Source organism: Ictalurus punctatus, chromosome 9 (assembly GCF_001660625.3).
Source record: "Ictalurus punctatus breed USDA103 chromosome 9, Coco_2.0, whole genome shotgun sequence".
In the NCBI taxonomy this organism is placed as follows: domain Eukaryota; kingdom Metazoa; phylum Chordata; class Actinopteri; order Siluriformes; family Ictaluridae; genus Ictalurus; species Ictalurus punctatus.
In genome coordinates, this window is record NC_030424.2 from 17,731,183 (window position 1) to 17,749,852 (window position 18,670).

Here is an 18,670-nt window from a genome sequence, read left to right on the forward strand (position 1 = left end):
TGGTAGTGGAGTGGCCATAACTGGCACGTTTCATACCTAGAAGGAATGTTAGTGCTAAATGACAAGCTACAAAAACTAAAATAATAATAATTATTATTATTGTTATTATTATTATTATTATTATTATTATATTTTCTATTTAAAAAAATACATTCATTAAGTAATCTTCAATCATCAGAACTTGCACAAAAACTCATGCAAAATAGATATTTTTGGTTATTTCCTTTATATATATATATTATATATATATATATATATTTTTCCCTTTAATGGCTGCAGTTTCAATAAGTATGTTTTTTGTCTGAAAGCATAAAAGCAAAATAAATTTTTACAATTTATGCAACAGTACAAAAAGGTAATCATTGTCTCCAGCGCTTGCTTTTCAGTTGTGTCCAACTATGGTTTCGGTTTCAGTGAAGAATTTTATTTTCAGTGCATCACTACTACAAATCTATTAAACATCTTAAAAGAATCAACTACTAATCAAATAAGATAAAAGATCAAATTAGCATGAGTAGAGCTGAACAACTCCAACACAGAGTGAGGTGCTCAGGATGGGCTATAGGGCATTAAGAGATCAGCAACATACTGCAACTAAACAATTGAAGGCAGGGATGTCTAATCTTTTTCACTCCATCCAATCAGGAAGAGCACATATTTAATGTGTTGACCTTAGCCTTCAATCAGCTATCAGGTGTGCCTCATTTGTGGATCAGATAGAACACTCCTGATTTAAGGCTTTAAATGTGATAAGCGGTTCCAGGCAGCCAATGTAAATGAAATAAGACTGGGGTAATGTGACATGTAGCACACAGAATTTTGTAATCTCACAGAAAAAAAAAAGTAATGAAGTGATCAAGTCGATATGAATCCATCCCCATTACAGATTTCCATCTCAACACATCAGCTTTCTCTTTTTTACGGCTTCTGCCACTTCGTAGTGCCCATGAAGGGCCCTTCACCAATGAAAGCTCTTTAGTGTGCGCATGCAGGAGTGTAAAAGAAACATGAGAGGGAGTTCAGATTAGAGCCGGCTCAATAATTATAGCTCTGCTATCAGTTCCACAGCAACACAACACAAAAAGAGCCCAGGCTGCTAATCATACGTCTCTAATGGAACATTTGGCAAAAATTGCGGTTAAATCACAGATTTGACAAATACTCTGCTTTCATTAGCCAATAAAAATTCTCGTGACCAGGGTTGATTCAGTCTGAACACCTCTGATGTGAGCTAATGTGTTATAAAGCTTTGAAGTAGTTTTATGTTACAGCAATTACTTCAAGGGCTTTGGATGTGAGAAAAATAAACATACCGTGTTATCGAATTTCAGGTTTGCATACTGACTTGTATAATTATTTGAGCCTAATAAACAGCATACTATATTGTGTAAAATTGTTATTGTATCAGTGTCAGATTTCTTTTTTTGTCATTTATTTTGTATTTTGTAATTTAATCACAGTTACCCTTGTACTATACCATTACAATTCTGTCGACTCTATTTCCATCTACTTTAATGTTATATTGCGTGTACACAATGTCTGCAGACATTATTAAATCTACACACATCACAATTAATCAACACATTCATTCATTCATTCATTCATTCATCTTCAGTAAGCGCTTCTCTTCATGAAGTAGAATTGCATGATTTAATGAGTAAGATGTGTATTTAAAGGTATGTGTACTTGTGGGGTGGTTGGGAAGGGTCAAGGGTCAGGGGTCAGCTGTATGTATCGCAATATAGCGTTTAAGAGCTTTTCCACATTTCTCCACAGCGACCCTTACTGGGAGAGGCCAGCTAATGCCAGCTCGTGTTCAGCCGCTAGGCCCAAGACACTTCACCTCGGAGGGCAACAACATACCTCATCACCATGGTAACTCCTCCCCTTCTCCCCTTTCTCAGTCCCGCCCACTGGTTATTCAGAGCCGATAGGCAGTTTACACATACCAGCTGCACAGAACTCAATGCACATAACAAAAGTATACACTTCCATATTTATATCTATTTCTCTCTTTTATTCAACCCAAGCATAGAGCTGTTAAAGAGATATTATGTAAGGAATAACACATGATAGACCATGCTGTTATACAAGAATAATACCTGCCGGAGGGGTTGTGATGTGGCACAACACCTGTAGTGTGTTTTTCTGCTTATACCACAGCGATTTACCAACGTTTAATGAACTTGCCAGTGTTTCATTTATTAATGAACGACACGTCATGCATTTAACAGTTAATAGTTAGATTTAATATTTTGGAACGTCCAAGTTAGTTCCTGTTCTCGTATGTGAAAGCCGTGTCGTTTTTCACATCTCTCTCTCTCTCTCTCTCTCTCTCTCTCTCTCTCTCTCTCTCACACACACACACACACACAAAGCGCAGCCTGACATTTGACCGAGAAAACAAAGGAAATGGAAAGCGGTACCATGACCGAGACTGCTTACAACCGAAACTCCTTCCATAAATGTTAAATAAATGTCTATTAGTCTTTAATATGTGGCGCATCCATCATACAATTCCCTGTGCATGATCTGTTACTATAGAAACAATAAAGGATTAGAATGAGCACATTAATATTAACGTTCACGTTACAGCCGGAACTACAGTACCTGTGCTATTATATGAAAATCATGCACAGCATTCAGATTCAAGCATTCAACTGCACTGTCATAAAAGTGGAACACCGCACGACAGACCGTGCTGTTATATGAAAATAACACACATGCGCATTAATATTAATCCTTTATTTAACAGCCGAAACTACCTGTGCTGTTATACGAAAATAATTCAAACCAATCAGATTTGAGCATTCAGACGTGCATGGTGTGCGATATTTAAATTGCTAAAGATATATGATTGAGATTTTTATCCTACTTTAATTTACCGACTAATGCTTGGCAGACTAATATTCAAATGGGATATACAAGTGTTTTTAGAGTGCAGTGACCTAAACGACCTCTTTTTCTGAGATGTTTTTTTTTTTGTTTTTACAGTATGAGCCATGTTTCGGTTACTCCCACACTACACCACATTTACAGCATTCAGCAATGTCCTGTTTCTAATGCAGTATGAAGGGTTAGTTTTTTTTTTTTTATGTTTTTTTTTTTATTTAATTATCTTTACTGGAATGGTTTGACATAAATCTAAGAGCCCGAAACATAGTCAGTGGCATTTTTAAAAGCAGAGTGAATAACTCTCCTCACATTTCACAAGGACATAGTTAATTGATCAAAAACAAGTATTATTGCTTCTGAGCAACAGCCGTTCAAGTGACTTATTCCACACCGAGGGAAACCCAATATATAATAGGCTTATTAAGACTAGTCTTATTGCTCAGAGAGCTGATAAACGACAGGCTTTTGCATAAAGATTTGGCACTTTATGCTCGCTGATCTCTAACTCATAAAGATTACAGCAAAGCTTTGTGGGAAGTGAAGTCGTTTCATATTCTCCTAGGAACAGCTATGTTTTATTTACGGCATGTTTCATGTTTACGGCGCCTCAGCAGTACAGTAGAATCAGACAGATTTGGGAATATTCAGTGCTGCTAAAACCCAGCACCGTTTGATGGATTGGTGAGGAATGAAAGCACAGGGGCATTGGGATTACTGTCACACTGACTAAAGAGGATTTATTTATCACTTTCACAAAAAGCCTCCTCTAATAGCTCATCATGGCATGTATTTAATATTATTAGTACTACCACCCTGTGCTCCTGATACACTAACTGCCACAGTGCATAACAGAGGATCTGCCTGTACTGTCATCAGTGCATATCCCACTCTCTCATCATCTCTCACACACACACACACACACACATACACACTCAGCCAATCCACGCTTTAATGCTTTACATGTGGCATAATGCCACTAAACAGATTTTCACCTTTTATCCCTCTCTGAAAGCGTTCCAGTTAGCAAAAGCACAACACCAACACTGTCGCCAACCTGTTAAAATCACATAAGCGATGTAATATCTGTAGGTCAGAGAGGAAACTTCTTGTGTGTTATAAAACTGCTTATTTAAAATGAGTAATATGTGAATACATTTTACACCATTTAGTCCCACTCTCATTTCGCAGCTCTTTGACAAAGGTGTTTAATTAAGAATTAATAATAAGTTAGGGTGAGCTGTTATAGGAAAATAATCAACACTGGAGCGGTGTGATGTGTGACTCGAAATGAAGCAGAGGGCCTGTACCACCCTGAAATCCTTCATTTTCCAATAACAGCTGTTCCGAAGTGTTTTATTACGCTTACAGACCAGCAGTTTAAGCAGTGCAAAGAAAAAAGGGAAGAAAAATAAGTATGACACATAATACATTTATTCATTTATAGTTACATTTAATGTTGTGGAATGTCCACATAACAAGCTATAAACGGATATAATCCGTTGTTCCACGCTTTCTTTTTTTTTCTTCCTCTTGAAGTTAGTAAAGCAGAAATTGTTATGTTACCGAAAATCAAAAAATGAGCAAAGCCGTCCATCCTGGAAGCTAAGTTTAGTTACAGCTTTACATTAACAGTATTTGGAAAACACCTTTATCCAGCACTACTTACATTTATCTTATTGATACAACTGAGCAGTTGAGGGTTAAGGGCCTTGCTCAAGGGCCCAACAGTGACAGCTTGGCAGTGCTGGAATTTGAACTCACAAGCTTCCAATTAGCAGTCCAACATCTTAACCATTAACTACTACGTTACTATTGACTGGTACAAAGCACTGATACTGGAGACTCCTTTGAAAAAGGTAAATAAACATCTCTCCACAGAAACCTTCACCATATCAACAATTTATCTTTATGTGGCACATCCTGTCTAAGTTATTACTACAGAAATGATCATGTATTCAAATGAGCCTATTAATATAAAGTTTGCCTTACAGCACTATTGTTAAGAGCTGCTGTTACAGAAAACCAATCAACTCCTTCTGACCAGAGATTTCAGCAGTGCAGTAGTGTGAAGAGAAAAAAATCATGCTAAAGGAAAGTACAAGCAGTCATCCAAAATCAGTAGAGATTTGACTGTTTAAAGAAAAAAAGCATAGTAAAAGTACAAATGGCATTTCTCATGTCTTTGGCCCTTATACTTTCCAAACCGAGTACATTTTAAAAAGGATTGCTCTTTTAGGAGACACTACTCTATAATTTTCTGTTTACTTTCACACCAAATCAGGCATCACATGTCGCTGTCCTGCTCCCTTGAAGTGCTTTACAAACACTCTCACACACACACACACACACACTCGCACATAGACACACACATATATGCACACACACACACACACGCGCACACACATACACCTGCACACATATTCACAAACACACACACGCATATATATGCACACATACACGTGTGCACACACACACATATGCGCACACACACACACATCTGCACACACATATGTACACACACACACACATTTACACACATATACACACACACACACACATCTGCACACACATATGCACACACGCACACACACACACACACACACACACACACACATTTGCACACATATACACACACACGCACACACTGTGTCAGTGTGGGGGACGCTGGAGAGGACAGGCCTGTGTGCTGCGGCGTCCCGTTTTGCAGAGACAGAGGCTGAAATCCAGCAGGGTTATTTAGTTTAAGTGCTGGTTGAGCAGGCTGTATGGGCCAGGCTAAAATGGAGATAAATGGCCATGTGGAGGGACGGCCATCTCTCCCGCAGCAAGGGGCCAGCGAGGGGCCGAAAGGCTGCTGCACACCTGTCTCTCCTCGTTACTCAAACACAAGCACACACACACACACACACACCGGTCCACCTTTCTCAGGTCTGATGGGACCTCTGTCCCCATACACAGCTAAACACGCACTAGGATTAAGCTGTCTGCTCTCATCAGAGACATGCACACACACACACACACACACACACACACACAATACATGCTTTGTACCTCTCTCTTTTCTTTCTTCTTTCTATTTCATATAATCAGTATATGCAGTATTGAGATTAAATACACTTAACACCAGAAGTGGTGGCACAGTTTGCTTGTTAAAATGGTGAATATATGGGTATAAATCTCAAATCTAAAAAATATTTCTTAAATATTAAGTTTTCCTGCAAAATGCTGGTTTCAAAATTATAGACACCCCACAATTCATATCTAGTGAAGCCTTGGAGCGAGAACAACTGCACAGACCCTGTAATGTCTGAACATGTGTAGAGGAATCTTGTTCCACTCCTCCTGACTGAACATGTCCATCTTCATATATGTATATGTATATGTGTATATATATATATATATATATATATATATATATATATATATATATATATATATATATATATATCCATCCATCCATCCATCCATCCATCCATCCATCTTCTACCGCTTACTCCTTTTCAGGGTCACGGGGAATCTGGAGCCTATCCCAGGGAGCATCGGGCACAAGGCGGGGTACACCCTGGACAGGGTGCCAGTCCATCGCAGGGCACACTCACATACACACTCACACACCCATTCATACACTACAGACACTTTACACACGCCAATCAGCCTACCATGCATATCTTTGGACTGGGGGAGGAAACCGGAGTAAACAAGGAAACCCGGACCCTGGAGGTGTGAGGCGAACGTGCTAACCACTAAGCCACCGTGCTCCCCTATATATATATATATATATATATATATATATATATATATAAATATATATATAAAATATAAGACCACCAGCCATAAACCATCGCCATATTTTACAGTGGATATGAGGGCCTTTTTATTTTCACCAAAAGATTTTATTTTCACAAAATGAAGGTGTTCATGGGAAAAATGTTTAGTTGTGGTCTTATCTAATCGCAAAATACAATTCCAGTCGTAGTTCCAGTGACATTTCGTAAAGTTCAGCTTACTTTTGCTAGCTTGAGTTCAGGAAGTGCTTCTTTTGGAAAACCAGTCCGAATAGCTTGTTGTTATGAAGGCAACGTCTAATAGTGGAATTTTAAACAACAAACTGGGTTCCAGACATTTGAGACTTTTTTTAATGATGGTCACAACTATCTCACTTATGTTTTAAAAAGCTCTTTTGATTGGTTAGGGCTTTGGATTTTACATGTGTGAAGCATAATTATTTATACCCAAGTGAAAGAAAAATATTCAAAGGCAACAAGCGTTACTGGGGATTGAGAGCAAGTCCATTTAGTCCCCCAAGACTGACAACTTGTTTGCAATGAGATTCTGTTGTGGGGGCAATTAATTTTGCCACATATAGTTTGAGAGAAAATTCTAGAAGTTCTTAAGAGAATGATTGCTTGCTAGAGGAAAGGTAAATCAATATTCCCAATTATTTGAGTGTAGAATTTTAATCATTGAATCACTGCTTAAATGTTCATTATTATATCAATATATGCCCAAGTGTCATTTTATTTCTGAATCAAAATGTTTTTTTTAATAAGTAGTACTTTTAGTAGTTTTAACAAACAAGTAGTTTTTTATGTAGAATCTAGAAGAAGAAGCCCACAAGTGAACTTGTGACTCCTGAGTGAAGCTCCACATGAAGCTGGTTGCAGAAGAAGAAGAAGCAAATCTCCATTAGGAATACTATTAAGAATCTAAAATATAAAATAGTTTGTTTGTTTTGTTTATTTCTTTGTTTGTTTTACGTTTTTCATGGTCACTGCATTATTCCATTAGCCCATAGTCTTAATGTCTTCATTATACTTATTAAATAGTCAAAACTAGAAAACATTAACAAAATCCTTCTATGTGCAGGTATTATAATAAAAAAAATGTAGCATTTAAAAAAAACCTAATTGCCGCACAATTCTGAGGTGTTTAGTAACATTCTTGCTCTCTCTAGTTTGACCCTGGCCTACATTACATCAACTCAATTTGGCCTTGTTTTTTGGTAACTGTCTATTATAGCAAAGGTCTCTGGATAAAGGAATCTCTTTTCAGCTGTTTATTAAAGCATGTCTATATCTTAGGCCAACAGCAGTCTGCTTGTGTTCTGGAGGAAAAAAAGCAGCCGAGAGAGAGAGAGCGAGAGAGAGAGAGAGAGTGCGAGAGAGAGAGAGACCTGAAGACTTTGGTTTAATATAGTGGGTGGCAGGTGGCCTGCTTTGCCTGAGGAGGCTCTTTAGGGCATGACAGCTCCGAAAAATGCATAAATCCTCCCGCTCTCTCTTATCTCCATCCGCATTTAGTTGCCATGGGGATTTTATTTATGCAGCTCCGAACTTCCATATTTCAGGTTAGACGCAGACATTTCAGCCGTTGCTTGCTGTCGCTCAGAAGGGCAGGAACTCAGGCTCAGCGACAAGAGCGTGTTTCATCCTTCTTTCCACAACTACGACACACACACCTACTCACCCACCTCACAGAGAGAGAGAGAGAGAGACAGATTTACAGAGTGGGAGAGAAACTAATCAATAGCAGGAGCTTCTTGAGACCAGTATACAAACACCAGTGTTTTATCCATACCAGCCTAGCACTCTTGTCTGTTCCAGTATCTAGTTAAATTGAGACATCAGTGAAGTCTGCAATGCATGCTTTACATGCTTTACATGTTATGGCGTGTGCAATACTTAATTTTCATACTCGCAAACAATGCGCAGCTGATTTCAGAGTACAGTATAAAAGCATTATCGAACGAAGCACTTAGGAATATGTATTTCTGTCTTTAATTCACCGTGTCCTTCCACTTTCTCTCCCTCATTGTAAAACCTCTGACAGCAGCACTCTTGTATTAGCTCAGCGGAATGGAGCGCAAGTTGGACTTTATTTTAGTGCCTGAGTACGGGCTGCGAGGGGGTTTACGCTGTGCTTTATATCCCTCGCCGTTGTGTGCTGAACTCACTGCACTTAACCTCATCCAGAGTAGCAGGCTTATTTTAACCAAATGAGCAGGGCACAATGCGACGCCGCCACTAACGCGCTCCTGCACCCAGTGAACGTGCTAATGGCTCAAATATGGAGCACATTAGCACGAAATGTCAGCGACTATGAGGCTGGTTGTTAAGCGCTTTTGTATTGATTTGTGATGACTGTATTACGATGGCTGCTCGTGTTCCCTTTCACTTCACCTTCTGGAGAGTTTGTGGAGTGTGTGTCTATCGCTGTCTCAGATTAGATCTATTTCCTTCCTTCTTTTTGCTGAGGCGGGAGTGGTCAGGTGTGCGGAGTGTTATGTTTGGAAGCCTGTATGAGTGTATATATATATATATATATATATATATGTATTCTCTCTTTGATATATTCTTCTTTCCTGACCTACTTTCTCTCCCAGAAAGACCAGCTATATGAATTTCTGTTCTGTTCTGTTTTTCGATATTCTTTTAGTAAAGGTACCAACATTCAATTATTTAACCGCTTTTTCATTTTCTACCTGTTTCTTTGTCTCAGCTTGTGTAAATTATGGATGGTATAGATTTCCTGGAGAAAAGAGAAAGGGTGGAGGTACCTGGCTGTGTTCTCTTGGGTGTGTTTGAACAGCAGGGGGATTTAGCTCGCGTACCCTGACCCCGTCTGCTCCCTGTCTACAGGATGATGACTCTGTGTGCCATGTACCCGCTCCATCCCTGCCCGCTTCGTGACGCCATGACAGCTTTTGAAATGCAGGATGCTTGTTGATGCGAGAGTTGAGCAGGTGCTGGTTGGAGAAAGGTTTGATGCCACCCTTGCCCTCCCCTCATGTCAGTCTCAGTATCATGGCCCAGTGACACCGATAACAGACATCAGAGCGCCGGCGTTCTCTCAATCACAAAACTCTTGACTTGGCAGGCTGTGGCCTTGCTTGCTATTACTACTGTCTTCGAGGTTGGGTTATACTATCTCAATGCTGACTGATAATTAACATTATAGAGCATATGTAAGAAATAAAACACAATACGGTATGCTGTTAAATGAAAATAATCAACAATGGGCTGGTGAGATGTGAAGAGCCTGAAGTTGATTATATTCCTATAACAGCATGTTCAAGGTGTTTTATTTCTCTTACGCTGCAGCAGTTTTTAATATTGAATGAAAACATGTCATACTTTGTATTTGTTTACTGTTGCGTGTAATGTTGTTGAATGTCCACAAACCATGTTGGCTCTTGTTATCCCTTGTATTATAACAGCTATAATCATCTAGTTTTTCTCTCTTTTTTCTCTCTCGTGACGTTAGTAAGACAAAAAAAAACCCCACAGCGTTTCATGTTACAGAGATAGCGTAAAACATAAAGTCCTCTGTCTTGAAGAATTTCCTGTGGAAAGCATAGCATTACAGCTTTATGCCTTTTTGATTGTTACAAAAGCACTAAAACTGGAGACTAATTCTAAAAATGCGAAATAAATGTCTCCTCACAGAATCCTTCACCTTATCAACAGTTTCACACATTTTTAAATCTGTTTATGTGTTGTGATCACAGTATAAGTCTCTGTATAAATTTCTATGGATATGAAAACATATTATGTGGAGGTTCGATTCCTGCCCCCGCCCTGTGTGCGCAGAGTTTGCATGTTCTCCCCATGCTAAGGGGTTTACCCCGGATACTCCGGTTTCCTCCGCCAGTACAAAGACTTGCGTTGTAGGCTGACTGGCATTTCCAAATTGTCCATAGTGTGTGAATGTGTGTGCGATTATGCCCTGTGATTGTGCCCCACGACCCTGTGTAGGATAAGCGGTATGGAAAATGGATGGATGGATTGATGATAACATATTAATATGTTTCATTGTTCTAGAAAATTAATCAACACATTTATTCCCTCCATAATTTTAGTCTTGGCCATTTCCCCAATCTCCAGCCAGCCCTCCCCTATCATATGACAGCTACCAAATGGGGATGGTGAAGGTTAACACATACTTCCTCAGGACATGAAACGCCAGACAACCAGATCTTTTCAAAATGCTCATGCGGCATCACGAGCGGCGTAACACACTCGGAGGAAAGCGCTATCCAGCCCCTTCCTCCAGCATGCGCTCACAGGTGCCCATGGTTGGCTAGTGTCACTGTGATTGACAAGGGAGAGAGAGTATGTCATCCCTCCCACCCAGAGAGCATGGTCAGTTTTATTGGCTGTGACATCGTCATGAATTGACCGTGCACCCTCCAAAGAATAGGGGCGAATGCTTTTCTGTTGTGCCATTCGGGAGCAATTACCAACTTCTGACCAATCAGAATTGAGTATTCAACAGAGCTTGATTATGTAATTTTACACTGAGCCAAAACATATCCACCTACATGTTTGCCTTTTTTGCTTTCTTTCTTTTTTTCACAGACTTGGTCAGGCTCATGCTTTCATTGCATAAATACAGAAATCCTTCAGATGCACAATGAGACATGAGAATATGTAATTATCTACAAAATAGATCTAGCAGAGAGAGAGAGAGAGAGAGGGGGGGGGAGGGAGAGAAGTGAGAGTATAAGAGTAAGAAAGAGAGTGAGAGTGTGTAAGAGAAAGAAGGAGAGAGAGGGAGAGAGAGTAAGAGAAAGAAGGAGAGAGAGAGAGACGGAGCAGTTATCACCATGAGCCCATGCAGTCTCCAGTCCATGCAGAGTCCAATCCATGCAGAAATACACCCAAACCTTCAGCTGAAACGCTTCAGTGAACTTAATAATAAGAGGATTTGTTTGTTTCTCAACTCAACATGTGTGGTTATCCAGTGACAGCACTACTAATGCAACCGGAGACCACAGACTATTCTGTAGCAAATGCTTAAATTAGCATGTACATTCTTTAATAGCATATTTAATCTAAGTCAGTACCACAGCACAGAAAACATCTTCCTTCCCTGAGAAAAAAAATTCAATTAGCAGAAGCCAAACTATTTGTCCTGGCATGCTCCAGATGCAAATTACTGTACATTATTCATTTCTCGCTGTCCAGCATGAGGAAGTCTGAGCAAACTTTTACATTTCTTTTTCTTTCTTTTTCTTTTTGTAAATTAAGATCAAAGTCAAATTAAGTTCATCCAGGTCTGCGTAATCTGTAATTCAGGAGCCTGGAGCAACAACATTCTTTGAGTGCGGCATTGCTGGTGTCTTTAGATGTGGACTGCAGTAATTACCCAGCTGTTGCTGAGGCGTGATTGACATGTGTATTTGGCACAGTCCATGTGCACAATTCATGAGCTGCATACCAGCCATAATTAATTGATTCATATGCCTGTAAGCTTTTTCTAAAATATTAACAAGATAAGATTAAAAAGGCAGTCAGAGCCGCCTGGGTTTGAGCGCGCTGTCAGCTTCAGCTCTGAACGCTATTGGTTACAGACGCTTTTTATTTACAGAAGGTGACTTGTCTTTTTACAGCTGAGTATCGGTATTTATTGTCCATTTGGTTCAAGCTTTGTTCATCATTTCTCTTTTGCTAGCTTTTCTCTAAGTCTTATTTTCCCCTCACAATTTGGTTAGTCATATTTTTCCTTTCTGCACAAGCCCCGTTTTGACACGTGCACAGATACACACTTATTCAACACCCTCTTTTCAGTCCCAGTCTGCGTGTGTGAGCCTGAGTTTACATATTACATCCTGCTCTCCATAATGTCTGTGAATTAGCCCCAGATCTCTCTTTTTCCCTTCCTCTCTCTCTCTACACACACACACACACACACGTATGCACAGCAGCCAACTTCTCGTCTCTATCAGATGGAATCATGGAGAGAGCGTCGGACGAGGCTGCCAGCTCCTGACAGGTAGTCACCTTGCAGGTCTCACGGTTTGTGTCATGAATAAACATGGCTACCAGCGGTGCTGTGCTCGAAAAGCACGCTGGCGCAGGTAATGGCCTCTCGAGCCGCAAGAACACCCTTCTCCTCCTCGGCTTAGCAGCATCCACAGTAAGCTCCGCTTATTAAAGCCAGAGAATATCACAGCTGTGGTGACTTACAGTGTGGAGAATCTTCTCTCAGGCTCTTGCTTTGCTGCTTGACTTTATCATGGCAGCAGAAGTGCTGATGTTATTGTGCACTCACTCAATCTGAGCAATATTATTTAACCCTTCTGTTCTGTTTGCTGCTTGCTGCTTGCTGCTGGGGTCAACCCAGCACCTCTCTTTAGATTTCTCACAATACAATTGAGGGGAAGTAGTATACATAATGTGCATTATTAGGAATATAAAATGTGTGTGTGTGTATATAAAGTATCTCACAAAAGTGAGTACACCCCTCACATTTTTGTAAATATTTGATTATATCTTTTCATGTGACAACACTGAAGAAATGACACTTTGCTATAATGTAAAGTAGTGCGTGTACAGCTTGTATAACAGTGTAAATATATATATATATATATATATATATATATATATATATATATATATATATATACAGTTGTGAATGAAAGTTTGCATACTTGCATACCCCTTGCAATCTGCTAAATCTTAATACTGTTAACAAAATAAGAGGGATCATACAAATCCCATGTTATTTTTATTTAGTACTGTCCTGAATAAGCTATTTCCATTGGAGATGTGTACATATAGTCTACAAGACAAGATAATAGCTGAATTTATAAAAAATTTACCCCGTTCAGAAGTGTGTGTCGTTACCTGGTTGATCCATGTGTGTTTTGTGAGAGGTGTTCCTTGTTTGTCCTGAGCAGTTAAACTGCCCACTGTTAGTCAGAAAAATCTTCCAGGTCCTGTACATTCTTTGCTTTTCCATCATATTCTGCATATTTGAACCCTTTCTAGCAGCAGCTATATGATGTTGAGATCCATCTTTTCACACTGAGGACAACTGAGGGACACAACTATTACAAAAGGTGCAAACATTCACTGATGGTCCAGAAGGTAACACGATACATTAAGAGCCAGGGGGATGTAAACTTTTGAACAGGATGTAAATTGTTAGTATTTTGTCGTCTGGGAGACATATAACTATCTTATTTAGCATCTGAAGGGCAGTACTAAATAAAAAAAAAAGATCTTTAAACAAAATAATAACGATTTACACAGATCATCATCTTGTTCAAAAGTTTACATCCCCCTAGCTCTTAATGTATCGTGTTACCTTCTTGATATATATATATATATATATATATATATATATATATATATATATATATATATATATATATATAAAAAATATTATATTATATTCTTCCGGGTACTCTGGTTTCCTCCCCCAATCCATAGACATGCATTGTAGGCTGACTGCATCTCTAAATTGTCCGTAGTGTGTGACTGGGCGTGTGACTGTGTGTGCGATCGTAGTACTGTGCAAAAGTCTTAGGCACCCTATATTATTTTTATGGAAACGTTGTTCTAGATTTTTATTTTATGACTTCTACATTATCGGTACAAAAACATTTTAGATTTCCAAACATTAGGCTAACATTTTTGGTACAAAAATAAACCCAAGTATGACAAAGTGTCCAGAAGAACTGTGTCTGGCTCTGCATGATGCTCAGTAAAACTTACAGCTCATTTCCTTTATAAAACTGCACCTGAGACTACTATTTTTCAGTAAAGGGTCATCACGCCCAAATATTGACTCGATTTACTTATTAATATTTATTGCTCTTTATAGAGCTCTTACTCATAATAAAATCAAATCAAAATAATGTTACTACAATTTTCCTCAAAGTGTAAAAAGTAAATATTTCTCGTACTAACAGCATAAATATGAGATGTTGACTACAGCTACCTCTGTCAAAACATTATTTCTGAGGCACTAGGGCTGTTTGCTTTTGCTTGGCTGCTCAGGTTGATGTAATTATCTGTCAATCTCGCTAACAACATCATTGTGTAAATAGGAGCCCTGTTACTGTAAAAAAAAAAAAAAAAAAAAGGGACGAGGTAAGGCAAATCAGGCCTGGAGTGAAGCTGACAAAACTGGTTGTTTTTTTATTTTGTTTTTCAAGGAAGCTGGTAGGTCTTTCCTAAACAATGCAGCATCTCTTAAGACAGCACAGCTTTCAAGTGGTGGAGCTTTTCTTAAAAATCAGTGTATAAGCATAGCAGACATATGTGCATCTTATTCATATTTGCTATGTTTAACCTATATAAACCGAGGACTAATTTCGAATGCAGTATTTGATGTATGAAAGTGTCTCTTCTTTACGCACATGCCTGAATCCATCCCGGGGCTACACGAACCAATCTAGTGGACTTCAGACTGTGTGCATTTGAACTTCTAAGAAGCCCACAGCACATGCGCTCTCACTTTTAATTAAAAGTTAGAAATCATGTCATTACAATGATTAAAGTCAAAATGCAACTTTGGGGGAATTAAAATGTGGCAATCGAAGACGAGAATCGAAATCAAACCACTTATTTTGTCCAGCAAATGAGTTACCTTGTCTGTCTGCTCCGAGTTTCTCTAATGGCCGCGCCCATTAGCAAGGCACAGATACATCAGCACAGATACAGGGATTAATCATGCTTTTATTCTTGATGGCTGTAGAAAAGCTTGACTTCATAAGATTCAGATAAATGGTGATTAACTAGCATTCTCAGCTGATGGTTTTTTCTTTCTTTCTTTCTTTCTTTCTTTCTTTCTTTCTTTGAAGATATGTTTTTACTTTAAGGATTGAAGCCTGTGACTCTGAGCGGACCATCTGTCTTGTACTATTGGCATACCACTCACTTGGGTAACTAGAAACATTTCTGTTTGTATTTCATATCAATAAAATGATTATCTCAATAAAAAATACCTGGTATCACCTTGTCGCAAATGATAGAGTAGTGAGAATACACGTATGTGTTTCTCATGAAAGCTCTATGAATGAAGGATTCAGCATTCTGCTGATTATTGCATTTAGCATACTGTTTTATCTGCCTGCTCTGTGTGAGAGGACGTGCTGAGCGAATGTGTCTGTGGGAAATGAAAGGCAAGAGCTGAAGCCTTTCATTGTAGGCTGCTAGGAGATATGGTGTGTTCCCACGTGCTATGTCTTCCCCTCACACGTGTGCTATCTCGCACATTCTCGCCATCTTGGAAAATTTGAGGCAATTTTCTCCCTGCTGCTGGCCGGTTTTCTCATCATTTCGCCCAATATGGCTGGCTCCTGGCTGAATAGTACAGAACTATTGATGGTGGTTGGTGTTAGGTTTGTAAAGGCTCTCATTGTCCACAGCTTTAAATGGGGAGACAGACTTTAGGTGATTTTTGAAAAGAAACTGAAAAGAAGCAGTATATATTTGCCTTTCCCAAAGTCGGTTTGAGTGATGCAGTCACTAAATCATTTCAGATAAGTCAAGCAAGGAGGAAAAAACAACAACAAGCAGTATATAGTGTATTTTAACCAGTGTGATTAGTAGCTGTGCTGTCCTCAGACACACCACATCACCTCTGCTGGACATCTCTCTCAGACTACTCCATCAGTTCAGCTTATTCACGTGGGAACTGATACCTCCTTGAAGTCAAGGTTCTGTTTACAGTTTAATTTGGTTTCTTAATCATATTCAGGCAAAATCCACAGGACAGATTTCTGTACAGATATAGTCTGACTGGGAGCACTTATTGAAATCAATATCTTTTCCCCCCCTTAGCTTGCATAAGTGAGCTGCATGATGAAATGTCTTCAAGTGTCGTGAAATCATCCATCCAACCATTTACCATACTGCTTATCCTACATAGGGAAACCTGGAGCCTATTTCAGGGGACTTGGGACACAAAGCAGGGAACACCCTGGACAGGGTGCCAACCCATCACAGGGCACAATCGCACACTACAGACAATTTGGACATGCCAGCCAGCCTACAGCACATGAGTTTGGACTGGGGGAGGAAACCGGAGTACCTGGAGGAAACCCCCCCAAAGCATAGGGAGAACATGCAAACTCTGCACTTACAGGGCAGGGCTGAGATTCAAACCTCCAACCCTGGAGGTGCGAGGCAGACGTGCTAACCACTAAGCCACCGTACACCCTTGTGATATTATGTATTTGTCATATCACCCATGCCACGTAAAGGAGGAGGACAGCTGCAAGTGCAGGTTATGAAGTTTAATCCAAAAACAACAAGTCCAAAGGGTAATTCCAAATTCCACAACGTTAAACAGATGAGGGTCATACAATCAGGCAAACAGGCATAAACTAGGCTCGGCAGAGAATCGAGGTCAAGAGAGTAAACAAAGTCCAAAACCAGAATATCAACATTTAGAAAGGCTTGGTTACGACAGAGACAAAAGCAACTCAGTGCATACTTCACAAAGACATTGTGTTCAAACAGCCTCTTATATATGTGGTGTGATTGCGAGTGTAAATGGGAACAGGTGTTTCTGATTAGAACTCCGGAGAAGGTGAACGCGCACATGTGTGTGTGGTCCTCTTCGGCCATGGTTGTAGTTGGTGATGCATCCTGGGAAATGAAATCGCCGGTTTGCTGTGATATGACAACCCACCTCTAGTCAGTATGTCATTGGCTAATCAACTCCCAAAGAATCTTTCAAAAATTAAGGTTTTTTTCCCCCCATTTCATCCTCAAGTACATCTACAGCTTCATAACAAGTGGCGTGCTATTTTGGGGGGAAAAGTTTAACTATATTGAGCGAAATAAATCACATATGAGAACGGGGGCATTATAGTGAAAGGGCCAGATATGAACATAGTTGGAGTCAATATAAATTATATGATATAATTTATTTATATAGCCTCTATAAGTAGGAAAGCTGTGTTGCTGCATCTGCCAAGTTTGTATTTTACAGCCGAAAAGATGAGACTTAGATTAGATCTATATTGCTTATTTACTTTTTAAGACATTTTTCCTTTTAGTTGAGTTTGGTATTTTATTTATTGTTATTATAGTTTTGTCCCTATTTATGAAAATGGCTTATTCTCCCTTACTTAAAATATTCCCACCAACCCATTGGACCAGTTTTCTTTCTTTCTTTGACTTTCTTTGCTGAGATAATCTCAGTGGTTTGTCTTGAATCAGTAGTACATGCTCTAAAGCAGAGTGTGTATTTGTAGGGACCCTTCCACTTGAGGCATCTTCATAATGTTTTCTTAATCACTTACAATGGGCTTTTAAGAAAACAATTGCATAATGACTGTGCTCTGTGTCAGATTAGAAGTGCTCGTTAGAGCCTCATAAACTCACTTGCCTTGCTCTGAGACCAGTGAGCTGCATTTTAGAAAGCAAGAAACATAGAGAGAGACAGAGAATGAGTTGCTGTGTACTTCATAGCATCACTGCTCTGGAGGACACGTACACACATAGATAACTATGAAAAATGTGCATCAACACACTCCACTGAAAAAAGGTTTTTCAAGGTTCTTCAATGGTGTCTTTATATACTGTACTGTAGTTGAGCGTTCTTAACTTTCTGAAAGGGTTCTAGTTTGGAACTGATAAGGAAATACTCAGATGTAGGGTGTTTTCAGACTTGGTCCAAATGCTTGAGTCCATACCCAGGACAGATTCTGGACTTGTTTTGGGGAGAGGGCTCATAATTGCAGGTTTGCCTTCACATACAGTAAAAGAATTCCTTCCGATTCAGCGCATCACTTTTGCACAGTGTTATGCAGAAGGATAATATGCTGTTTAATCAGCTATTTTATTTGTGTCAAGAAATATCTGCAAGCCAGCAGCTGTTCTTGTATAAGAAGATGTTTAACCCATGCAGGTTGGCACGAGACATGCGTTTTGCACAGCGCGCTCAGTGCAAACGCTCACACAACAAAGGTCAGCTGATTACAGTGCTCCAATTCGATGGTTTTTTTTTTACATACATACATACATACATACAT

The 18,670-nt window shown here is 39.3% G+C and overlaps 1 protein-coding gene across 3 annotated transcripts in view; it reads left to right on the forward strand.

Annotated features, from left to right (window-relative positions):
• Positions 1 to 18,670, forward strand: part of LOC108269480 (neuronal PAS domain-containing protein 3) — a 253,602-nt gene that overhangs the window by 66,100 nt on the left and 168,832 nt on the right. For all 3 annotated transcript variants that reach the window (XM_017475393.3, XM_017475394.3, XM_017475395.3), the window contains exon 2: positions 1,777 to 1,875. In XM_017475393.3, coding sequence (XP_017330882.1) covers positions 1,777 to 1,875 — 99 coding nt within the window. The remainder of the gene's footprint in view (positions 1 to 1,776; positions 1,876 to 18,670) is intronic.